Genomic DNA, 13,380 nt, shown 5'->3' with positions numbered 1-13,380 from the left:
CCCCATTTCTTAAAGCAACAATGGAAGTCATGTGATTACCATATATGGGCATTTTTTTACCAAAAAAAGTGAAGCCCTTTTGACACGGTATTTAATAGATTGTGTATAAGAATAGATGAAAGCATATTTGTATTTGTCTATCACTATCTTGCATGTCTGACAAATAACTTGTTAGAAATTAACATTTGATTTTCTATGATATTTTTTAAATGGTCTCCCTGGCATTTTAATTCAGGTTTTTAAATGCAGGCTCTGCCTTTGAAAAAAATATAAGTACATTTGTTCATTGTACATGTTGATGTAATAGATAAGAAATGGAATTATAAACAAATCATAACATGATAATGACATAAGTATTACAAAATGATGGATTTACTTTGAATATTATCTTTTTGTGAAGTGTTTATTATAGTTAACACAATTGAAACGGTTTCCTTACTGTTTATGCAGGAACATATATATTGACGGGACTTGACACTACCTAATTGTAGCCAATTTTATCGTTGTGTCATAGGTAATAAAGATACGATACGGAAACGGACATGTTTCAAAAACGTACTCGCTATTATCCTAATAATTTCTGATAATATCAATAAAATGTCATTCAAACTAGTTTTACAGTTGTATCAAACTTGTATTCTGTCACTTCAAGTTTGTTATAATTGCATTCATTTTATCACAGAATGGTACAGAATGCAAACGGTATTAAAAAAATGGCGCCGATTGCATTCCCAAATTCAAAAACATTATAAAACACTTCACATCAAATAAATCACACTTATTTTGGTCATTTTATATGACAAAATATATCTACTTTATATATACTTGTATTTATATACGATTAGAATTATGTGATTACTTTATTGAGCAGTTCTGATAAATTTTCAGTCAGACGCCACCAAAATCAATAAATCTTGCGAAGTCTCAAGGAGTCCGAGATTTGATCAATTTTATACTGGAAAGCCTATCCGATTCATTTCCCTTTAGATATACTGTTCCCAGGTTTATGTAACTGCTGATTTTATATAATATGTACATGTATTAACATTTGTCTTTGATTGATGTTAAGAATTACATTTGAATGTTTATTACAGGATGCTGAACATCAGAATTCCTCTAGAACCCCTTCTAAGAGGAAGAGATTGTCTTCAGCTGGGGCAAGAAGATCAAATAATAAAAGAGTAAGTGAAAAATTAAAATTTGTACTATTTAAAATAGAAAATATCATTTTATAATACAAAACAAAGATAATATCATAAAATCATAGATTCTCTATAAGTTCATAAGCAGCTATGATAGACCCTAATTTAAAGTTTTAGGATAAATTGCTAATAGATAAAAAAAAAATATAGGGCTGCTAACATGCATTTTATTGACATTTCATGGGAAAATATACCTGTCATATTTTATATGTATTTTGAATTAATAAAGATGGGATGTTAACAAAGTTCGGTGCTATATTTTTCAAAAGACTTATAAATTTATAGTATATAAATAAGTTAAAAAAAAATTAAAGGTTTGTGTCCTTGTTTTTAAGATGTAAGCCATTTAAAATTTGGTGGGAATTTATTCTCTCTAGATTTTCCATACATTTAACATTAGCACCTTTTTCTTTTAAAAACTATGTAAAATAAAAATAAAAGGCTTTTTAAACTATATGTTATAAATTAGGAAAAGAATAGACGGAGTTAGCATTCTAACTTTTTGATGGAACTACATGTGAATAAAACCAGAGGATTACCAATATCTGTCAAAAACAAAGACTAGCAAACATCCTTAAATGATTTGAACAAAAATTATATAACTTTATTTGTTTTCATTACCTTCTTAATTTAGTCTCACAGAAAACCAAGAGGAACTTATAAAACAGGGTTTGTCATCGTTGCATTATTGTGTTACCTTTTAATGTGTTTTTGTTATTGTAATTACTTGAATGAAGAAGTTTTTTGATTTACAACTCCATTGATGTCTTACTAACATGAATGCATGATGTTGAACAAAACTTTGAAAGTAAATCGTTATAAGTTGAAGTATTCTAATTAATTTTAAATGACCACTAAATACCATGGCATGCCTATAAAAAGTTGATATTTTTTTTCTTTTTGTAATTACTTGAATGAAGTATTTTTTGTGGTTTAAAACTTCATTGATATCTTACTAGCATGAATGCATGATGTTGAAGAAAACTTTGGAAATTTATCGTTATAAGTTTAATTATTCTAATTTTATTTTAAATGCACACTAAATACCATGGCATGCTTTTTAAAAGTTGATATTCAAGTGTTTTAAATGCTTGCATGTTAAAAAAAATTGCAACAAAACTTCATGAGGCAACAACAATTTAAGTGTTTCTAATTTTAAATACTATCAAGGAGCTTTTACTTTAAAGGAGAGGTTATATAGAAGTCTGAAAACAAGTACACATATGATGTATATATAAATACTATAGCACATTTGAATTTATATTGTATTGCAGAAGATTCATTTGTACATGCTTAAAAAAAGGTTGAAAACAATGAAATATGAATAACAAAATCCTTTAATCCAAGATTGTACCACAACTTAAATCTCTTCATAGTTTTAAACTGTTATATTTTTCTAATTCTACTTCCACTTCTTATAGATACAGTTTAAAGAGGAATGAAATAGTCCTAGATGTTACTGAGGATCTGGCTGTTATCTTGTCATCCTCAGTCATTCATAGTTTCTATCAGGTATTGTTTTGTTTACTTAAAGACTTATGCTGATATTGAAATGCAGAAAATTAAAATATCATTTATCTCAACATTTAATTTTTTAATCCCTACAAAGTATATAGAAAGATTAATGAGACATAATTTTTGAATTCAAAGGCAAAAACATTTAAAGAATACAATAAGTCGCAAGTACAATGTTGTTTGAATACATTGTTACTCTATCCTTAATACTTTCTTGTGCTTGATTTTGTTTCTGTTAATATTTCTATAAAGCTTAAATTATTCAATTACCCTGTAATATCATAGGAAATGTACTGAATTATTGGACTTGAATATTCATTTTATGGCAAAAAGGAAGATATTTGAATAATTATTGCATTTATTTTAGACTGACACGAAAAAGCAATCTGTGGAATCCTTACAAGTGAAGCAATCAAAGAAAACAGCTGTGACTAAGAAAGAAAAAAAAGTAATCTTGTTACATAGTTTCTATTCAGTTCAAATATTTACACCAAATAATAACTTAAGTTAATTAGAATTTTTTTTAAATAATCTATGTAAACGTTTTGAATTCGGTGTATTTCTATCTTGCATCTATATTAATTTTTTAATAGATTGAACAGAAAAGGCAGATACAATAGTTTTTGTACTGACATGATTATTTTCTGCTTTTAAACATTATTTTACTGTCAGTATTTTGTTTTTTTGTGGGTGTTTGATTTTATTTACCAGACATCCAGAGGAAGGTGGTATTTAATCTTGTTTACCTACAGATATTGAAATTTGCAAATCATATCAGATTGATAGATGTATGATATATCAAAAGTTGTTCATTTAAAGTTCAATATGCAATATTGTTTCAGAGCACTTATAATTGTCCTGTTTGTCCAGTAATATGCTCCAGAGAAGATTTTCTGATAGACCATGTTATTTGCTGTCATGCTAAAAAAGGTTTGGTATTAAAACTTCTTATAATTTAAGTATTGTGCTTTTCAGTTATGATATTTTTGGTATATAGAATGATTTTCGAAATCACACAATAGGCATTTTTACATTATAGTGGTCAATATAAGGATTAATATAGGATTGAATGAGACTTCTCAGGACCAGTATAAGCAGTATTAAAGTGCCTTCCCTGGGTATAATGTATTATAATAGGAACAGGAATGAGTATATATTAATTAAGCACATTTAAAAATGTATTTAGTCCTCACAGAAATCCGTTTGTATGTTTTCAAATATGCAGATTACTTCAGTCCGTTTATTTTACTATATTATAAATATTCAGTTATCACACATACATATGATATAACAGGAACTATAAAAACAATTGTTACAAGGCAAGCAACACCTCACAGAAAAAAGACACCTCACAATTTTAGACAATGAACTGAACATACATGGACTAGATACACTTACAGTTTGTTTTTATTACTGTTTTTATACGACTGCAAAAATTAAAAATTTTTTGGTCGTATATTGGTATGACGTTGTTTTATATTGAGATAAAAAATAATTTACTAAAGTGATAATTCTGTATTTCAAGAATGAATATTATTTAATCTCAAAAATATGGATTAACTTTGGTGATCCAAAAGAGTAAACAATTTCTCATAGACACTTTCCAAGTTATTTAAGATATTACTGGTATTAAATATATTTAAATTTCCTATGCTTGCACACCTCTAGAAAATGAATGATATGTACAGTCGAATAGGATTGCTGAATGCAAATAGATATGTATATGTTAAAACTTATGATGTCTTTTTTCTTTCCAGGCAAAACTCACTTAGTCAAAGATCTTTCTCTTCAGGTTTGTAATGTTTGGAATTCATTATTTCTGGTGATAATCATTTGAAAATGTGGTGAATTAGTTTTTGTAATTATTTTGTGCGGTATAAAAGAAATGTTTGAATTATTGGTTGTTTCTATATAAACAAGGAAAAAAGAGAAGAAATGCATGTACCAATCTGACAATTTATTACTTATAGATACCTTTTTACAAATTTATTTAGGTTTTTGAAAAAAATACTTTTTTATTTTGCTAGGTACCAATAACTGAGGAACCTGTAGAGGAGCTTAGGAGTTCCTATGACGAGAATGATAAACACATAGCATATGGTAGTGTATACATAGGTAAGAGTGTTTTAGGAATTTTAAAGTATTGGATGACATAATCTTTTCCACTATATTTAATATTGCAATAGACTTATTACAAATGAAATAGTATGGGCTTCACTCAAAAAAATGCGTCTTTTTTCCCTTGTGCATTTTGTGTATCTTACCTTTCAAATTAGGGTGCTATTTTATTTTTTCCTTGTCTACAGTTACATTTTAAAGCTAGATTGCAACATTTATGCTCTATTATTAATATATTATTTGTGTGCTATGTCCCTATTTAAGCTTAACTTTCGAAATCACACCACTTCCAGTCATATATTGATTATAAAATTCTGAAGCCAGCAAATCAGCTAGGTCTAGGTCAATTGAACAAACTTCTAAGCAAGTCCTTTATTGTTACAGAGGGTTATGAAGTGGATTGTATTATTCCATCACAAACAGAGTTTGCAGAGAGTGATGAAGTGGAGTGTAGTATTCTAACAACAATAGAGTTTGCAGAGAGTGATGAACTGGAGTGTAGTATTTCAACAATAGAATTTGCAGAGAGTGATGAAGTGGAGTGTAGTATTCCAACAACAATAGATTTTGCAGAGAGTGAGGAAGTGGAGTCTAGTAGTCCCACAAGAATAGAGTTTGCACTAACAACAGTGAAGGTTTTGGCAAGCAGATGTTGGAAGAACTTCAAACGGTTTATCCTGCATCTCTGTGGGGATGTTGAAGAAAATCCAGGACCTACAATGGTAGATGTAAAATATATTTATATTACAAGATTTTTTAACCAATATGTCCACTTATGACAATTTAATTAAAAACCCTATTTGACTATAAAATGTACAGAATAATAACAATGAAGAATACAACAACTTCCTAAAAAAAATCAGACAGCGGATACCCAATACATTTATGTTTTTTTATGATATAACAGATATATGAAATACATGTTGTATAGGTTCATATAATTTTTATGAAGTGATTTTCAGGTTAATAAACTTCTATAACTATTTGTTTATTATATATGCTTTTATTTTCTTTTAGCTGAAGTGCAAGTGGGAGCAGTGTACAGAGGACAAGTTCACTGATATTCGTCTATTAGCCCAGCACGTGATTTCGCACATTCATCCTGGAATTCTTTGCCAATGGGAAGAATGTGTATATTGTTGTCCAAATGAACAATACAAACTGGAAATTCATGTGCTACAACATATATACTTGGTACAGATTTTAATTGAAATTATATATAAAAATAAAAAAGATGTGGTATGATTGCCAATGAGACAACTCTCCACCAGAGACCAAATGATGTGGAAGTTAACAACTATAGGTCACCATACGGCCTTCAACAATGATCAAAACCCATACCGCAGATGAAGCTATGAATGAAAGGCTTGAAGTGAAAAGTATATTACAATTCAAACAAGAGAATTAACAGCCTTATATATGTACAAACAATAAATGAAAAACAAATATGATATACAGCAACAAACGACTAACACTGAATTGCAGGTTCCTGACTTGGGACATGCACAAAATCATTCAGAATTTGGCGACGTTAAACATGTTTGCTGGAGCCAAACCCCACCCAACCCCCTCCACTTTAACCTGGGACAGTGGTATAACAGTACAACATCAGAACAAGATATAATTAACAGTTGAAAAGGACTTAACTCATCTGATTGATACAAAGCGCCAAAAAACTGACAAAAACACAAAAGACACAAAGTATAGATTTGAGAGTACTCAGAGTTACTGAAAACTAGATCAAAGCCAAAAATAACTAATAAAAAACATGTATCTAAGACTATGTGCAATTACTAGTTTCACAAGTTATTTAGGGAAAAGAAAATAGATTAAAGAACATCATAATTTCACCCAAAAGAAAAAAAAGAAAGTATCTTTGTATTGCATGAGGCTAATTGTTATGTCTCAATCAATGGAGATCATATTATATATATTACCATGTAAATTGTACCAATTTTCTTTAAATAATGCGGAAACATTGATTTTAAAGTATTTATTTGTAGGAACAGTTAACTTTTCAGTCAATTGAAGAATGGGGAAGAGCACTTCCTTCAGGACAGTTTTCAGAGAATTGTACTGATCTTCACTTGTGTCCTCCTAATTTGGTGAGGTTATGTCCATTTCAGCCTCATATAAAAATAAAAAAAAACACTTTTGTACAATCATTCAACATTGCATATTCCATATCAATTTTTTATTTATTAGTATTTGAAATATGTAGTATGATTGACAATGAAACAACTATCAAAAAAAGAGACGAAAGAATGTAGATTTTAGCGACTAAAAGTCACTACAATCTTCAACAATGAGCAATACCTATACCATATAGTTAGCTTTAAAAGGGCACAACATGAAAAATGTGAAATTAAAAAACAGTCTGATATATTTTTTAAAAAAATCACGAAAAACAGATATGTATTGTTTACAGAATATAAAAATAAGAAGATGCAGTATGATTGCCAATGAGACAACTCTCCACAAGAGACAGATTGCCATAGAAAATTAAAAACTATAGGACACCCTACAGCTTTCAGCAATTATGTTCATTATTTCAGCAAATATTATATTTAATTTATCATTGGTATGCCTAAATGTTCATTAATGACCTTCACAATAGAAAATAAATCTGCCATCAAGAACCTACATGTATTAATTCAATATCAGAAATTTGCATTATAAGATGTCTCAAATACTAAAAACGAATACGATATGTTATAATGCACACACATATATGTGTATTTATACTTATATTTGTTGCAGAAAATTAAGTTAGGCCTCCCATTGTTAGATGAAGAATTTAGTATGCCATCTCAGTACCCGTATACTGTTAAAGATCATCAGCTTTATGTACTACAGTTACAGACAGAGAATCCAGAAAATTATGAAAGATTAGTATCTGCCTTTCAACAAAAGGTTGAAACCATGAGTGATACTACAGCTAGTCAATCTGGAACTGAACCCTCAACTTCTACTAGTGGTAATACCACAGAGCTGACAATCCAGGGAATTGATCAATTGGCTGTCTTGAACTCTAACATGACACGCTCAAGTCAACAGGTTATTGTCACAAACCGTCCTGAGCTGACAGGTACCAATCAGAGTACAGTAAAATTTACACTCAGAGATGAAACAGAAATAGTAACAAGGAAGTATATCTCAAGCAACTCTAAGAAGAGAAAATATGTAGCCTCCAGCATTCAAAACCTTAATGATAGAAACATGACCGAAAATGATCTAATAACAAACTTAAATATGTGTAGACAGGCTATTTTGGTGGAACATAATATAATCAGCAAAATGCAAGATATGAAATTTCTTGATCCAAATAATTGTCTATTTTTATTTGAGGAAGCTGCTATTAATATGTCAACTTATCCAGACTGCTCTGAAGGAGTTTTCATTTTTTCAATCTTTGATATTGAGATTGAAAATCACAATGCACCTGTACATTATATACGATACATAGAATCAGGATATTACAAACATTTCATGGAGGAGACTTTTCTGGATGTAATATGTCAAACATTAGGAATTCTGCAAGATAATGTATTCTTATGCAACATCCTAACTGGTGGAGATCAGCAGAGAATGCTCATTGAAAAGAAAAACAAGGACTCAAGAAAATCTAGAACACGCCCTGACAAAATTTATGCCAACAATTTAAAGAGCTTAAAATCTAGAAGACAACAATTGTGTGAAAAAGTTAAAGACTTTTGTGACATTGAACTAGCTGCTTGTTTTGTGCACACTGCTAGACATGGTTATAAAGTTAAGATAGATTCAGATGCCAGTGATGGTCTTTACTTTTCATCTAACAATGAACTATTCCACACAGATATCATACAAAACAAGATACTTCATTACCCAGAAGTGAAAAATGCAGAAGTTAGTGACAAATGCTCAGATGACTTTATGAAGCCTCTCCCTGCTAGTAATGTTAATAACCTATGTTACAAAAGTTGCATGATTAACTTTCTATCAAATGATCACAACAGATTCCTTGGAAAAGAAAATTTGCGCTATCATTACAGATTTTCAACAAGTCCAAAGGCCACCTCTTTGAGAAATCGGGTATTGTACTTGTACAAAAATCATCAGCTGAATGAACTTCAAACCATTTACTCATCTTTCCAACAAGAAGACCAGAATCAAGAAAACATAAATAACCAAAATATGAATGATCCCACTGGAGAACCTCAAACAAAAAGAACAAGGACATTTATTCCACGGAAGAAAATTCTGACAAAAGAAATGGCTTTGCAGACTATTTCAGGACAAAATGTGGAAAATATGTTCAAAAAAGTAAATTTATATGATAACTACAAGAAAAATCTTTTACAGAATCGAAGTTTTATTATCCAGGTTTACGATGAAGAGAAAGTTATTGCAATTATGAATGATTATGATGATGAAAGTGGGGAATTTAGAAGCTCTGATTATGTAAAAACATCAAGGGATCTTTTCGAGAACGGTTATTTTTACACTTGCAACTGTCGTATCTATCGTACCTTGTTGGAATCCCTGGATAACAATATGGAACAGTTTGATGCTCTGGATGAAAATGGTATTAAATGCATGCATTGTCGTTTTTTGCATCAAGAGGTATCACCAAATTTGGAAAGGAATGAGCAAGCAACCGTAACAAACATTCAAGTAGTCATACAAGATGCTCTGTTATACAAGGATAGGAAAATTATTGAATTGCCAACTACAAGACCAGGAACCAAAAAATTTTCAATTTTGATAGATGATGACATTTCATTAGTTCATTTGACATTCAATTCACGTCTTCAGCGCTATATAGTTTCCTGCTTGAATGGATTATGTAAAAGTAAAAAAGGATGCAAGAAAAATGTTGACTGTCTTAATACTGATCAAAATTTATGTGTTCATTTGTCTGAGCTGAAGAATGCTCCTCATTTTTGGACAGAATTTAGCAAACCTGAAGCTGCAGTGAACACTGAAAATGATGAGAATATACAGCTTATTGATCCCAATCTAGTTCAGAATATACAACATCGTTATATATTGGGCGCTCTTAACTTAAACAATGTTGAAAATGGATGCATTAAAGGTCCACATCTTATTCCAGATATTCCAACTTCAGTTTGTCCATGTGGCGCAGGATGGACAAGTAATCAGCAGCTAAATGGTGTAAGTACATTTTCCAGAGTACTCACTATCTATACAAAAATAGCACCAGTACAGTGTCAGGTATATAGCAGAAGCTGTGCTAATGAAGAATCACCTTGTAAAAAAGACTGGGATGAAGGAGATAAAGAATGTTTACATGTAGTTACCCGAGATACTGCAGCTGGAGATGAAATTGGTTGGGCATTTGTAAACCAGGTTTTGTCCACTAAAATAACCTTTTCAGCATTCTGTGATTTAAAAACTAAAGACTACAAAGAATGCAATCCTAATTTCAGGTCATTTATGGATTCATCTGTATTCATAAAGTGGTGGTTTAGTTGGGCATCTAATATGAAGATTGACTTTAGGAAACCTTGTCCTATCTGCAAATTTAGACCTAAACAACTTGCTTGTGATGGAACGAAAGTTGGTATTGGATTCAGACATGCTTCTTTTGATGAAATAAGTAAACCAGATAATCCTGACAATATACTTCCTACATTACATCGTAGAATGGCAAGATGCTTCCTTTTTGACAGAGTTGGAGATAAAGAACAACTTAATACTGCCAGACACCATTTGAACTACTTAGCGAAGTTAAACCTTGATAAAATTCCACCTCAGGAAATATTATCTGATGAAGAAACTCAGCAGAGAAACAACATACTACTAGAAATATTGGACAACTCAGTAAGGCCTTCTTTCGAACGCTTTCTTAATAACATGCCAGATGTGGAAAAGATATCTTATGCCTTCATATTGCATATGCTTTGCACTACTGCACCAGTTATCAGTTTAATTCCCTATTCGTACTTAAATAATCTAACTGAGTTATTAGACCACATTAGTGGCCTTAATATAAATGCTGCTGGAAATGGCTTTTACAACAGAAAAATGTATGAAATGAGAGAGTATGCTCCAGAATTAAGAGATTTGATTGCTTCATCCATGCTTAGTCATGCCAATCCTCAAGGAAATAATTTTGTTCCCGATGATGTCATTACATTTATTCGATATTTGATCAAATGTGTTGCAGATATGGAGATCACTCAACCAGATCCTGCAAATCCACAACCAGGAACATATAACCCAGCTAAGTATGGAAGAGCTTACTACTTTTCAGAAACTGGTGAAAAATTGCGCCCCGTTAGAAAATTTACCATTGACGGTGAGAAGAGAAAAAACCCATCATATGATGACCCACCTCTTCCCCATGACAACTGTGAGAAATATTTTTCCAAAACCCAAATTTCAGCAAGAGGTACATCAACATTGTTTTTATGGTTTTGTCCAAGTCATGGTCACTGTTATGGTTTTCATATGACCAATGCAGAAGGCAGAAAAGATCCATCAGCCTCCCTTTACTCACATCTGGAGCATCCACCCACGGATATCTTCTATGATTTTGCTTGTAATCTACAGGAGTATTGCCTGAACAGAGAAAGTGGCTATTACCGATGTGTTTGTTTCTTCCATGATATTTTCCATGGGTATTCTCATAAATGCTCATGTGCCTATAGATCTTCAAGACTCCAAGGATTTGACACAATAAACTCTGAAATATGTGAACAATTCAACAGCTTTATCCAGTGTATTAAGTCCTCAGCACGCCAAATGACCCAGGAACATTTTTGTTTTTATCTGCAGTTTTTTTTACATGAATGGAATGAGAGAAAAAGGGAAAAATATCAGAAACGAATTGCAGTGGCAGTTGCTGGAGGTCCATAACTACCAACAATACCCATAATTATTCTTCAAAATGTAATACCAAATAATTTTTCTTGCACATGGATATTTTACTTAAATGCAATATAATTCTCGTCATTTACCAATATACATGTAGCATATATATTTATATATATATAGATATCTCAAAAAAAAATTCTGAATGATGTAAAAATTTATATCAATTGCCTTTTGCCTCTTATAATGGTATAATTAATGTGTTTTTTAACAGGGAAACCTTGTCACAAACAATACCTCATTGAGCAGATTTTTCATAATTCATTTGTAATTAGTTGAATGTCCATTAGTGTTTTAATTGTTCATTAAGTACATTTTTTTAGTAAATACAGCACATGATTACAAAATTTTGGTCAGCATTTAATTTTTTTTTGTTTGTTAAATGTCCTTTAGTATCATAGTATCATATATTTTTGGGGTTGAATGTCCATTTGTATCATAATGTTATATATTGTATTGGTAAAATTTTCCTTTGTTTGTTAAAGACCCTTAGTATCATAATGTCATATATTTTTGTTGTTCTTTAAGTACATTCTTTGGTAAATGCAATGGTAATATCATAGTGTTAAATATTTTTTGGTTAAATGTCTCTTTGTTTGTTAAATATCCCTTAGTATCATAATGTAATATATTTTTGTAATTTACTTAGTAAGTTAGTGGTTGTTTTTGGTCAGCATTTCAAAGATTTTTTTTTTTTTTATTTAAATGTCCCTCAGTATTAAAATGTTATACATTTTATTGGTTAAATTTCTCTTTGTTTGTTAAAAGTCCCTTAATATCATAGTGTCATATATTTTTTGGGTTAAATCTCCCTTAGTATTATAAAGTAATATATTTTTTGGTTAAATTTCTCTTTGTTAAAAGTCCCTTAATATCAGAGTGTCATATATTTTATGGTTAAATCTCCCTTAGTATTATAAAGTAATATATTTTTTGGTTAAATTTCTCTTTGTTAAAAGTCCCTTAATATCAGAGTGTCATATATTTTATGGTTAAATCTCCCTTAGTATTATAAAGTAATATATTTTTTGGTTAAATTTCTCTTTGTTAAAAGTCCCTTAATATCAGAGTGTCATATATTTTATGGTTAAATCTCCCTTAGTATTATAAAGTAATATATTTTTTGGTTAAATTTCTCTTTGTTTGTTAAAAGTCCCTTAATATCATAGTATCATATATTTTTTGGTTAAATCTCCCTTAGTATTATAAAGTAATATATTTTTTGGTTAAATTTCTCTTTGTTTGTTAAAAGTCCCTTAATATCATAGTGTCATATATTTTTTGGTTAAATCTCCCTTAGTATTATAAAGTAATATATTTTTTGGTTAAATGTCCCTTTGTTTGTTAAATATCCCTTAGTATCATAATGTAATATATTTTTGTAATTCACTTAGTAAGTTAGTGGTTGTTTTTGGTCAGCATTTCAAAGATTTGTTTTTTTTTTATTTAAATGTCCCTCAGTATTAAAATGTTACACATTTTATTGGTTAAATTTCTCTTTGTTTGTTAAAAGTCCCTTAATATCATAGTGTCATATATTTTTTGGTTAAATCTCCCTAAGTATTATAAAGTAATATATTTTTAGTTAAATTTCTCTTTGTTTGTTAAAAGTCCCTTAATATCATAGTGTCATATATTTTTTGGTTAAATCTCCCTTAGTATTTTCAAG

General features: G+C 30.1%; 1 protein-coding gene across 1 annotated transcript; it reads left to right on the top strand.

The window, feature by feature from the left end:
* Window positions 1-81: 81 nt before the first annotated feature.
* Window positions 82-12,204, top strand: LOC127702846 (uncharacterized). Its single transcript, XM_052207150.1, has 13 exons — window positions 82-87; window positions 1,095-1,181; window positions 2,624-2,714; window positions 3,085-3,165; window positions 3,560-3,647; window positions 4,475-4,509; window positions 4,745-4,832; window positions 5,220-5,557; window positions 5,853-6,029; window positions 6,839-6,940; window positions 7,596-10,164; window positions 10,807-11,097; window positions 12,197-12,204. Exons 2-13 carry the CDS (start codon window positions 1,096-1,098, stop codon window positions 12,202-12,204), a joined length of 3,954 nt encoding a protein of 1,317 aa, XP_052063110.1. The 5' UTR covers window positions 82-87; window position 1,095.
* The last annotated feature ends 1,176 nt before the right edge of the window (window positions 12,205-13,380 follow it).

Source organism: Mytilus californianus, unplaced genomic scaffold (assembly GCF_021869535.1).
Source record: "Mytilus californianus isolate M0D057914Y unplaced genomic scaffold, xbMytCali1.0.p SCAF_5, whole genome shotgun sequence".
NCBI lineage: Eukaryota > Metazoa > Mollusca > Bivalvia > Mytilida > Mytilidae > Mytilus > Mytilus californianus.
Note: the sequence above shows the minus strand (reverse complement) of the source record. Positions and strands in the feature narration are given on the sequence as shown.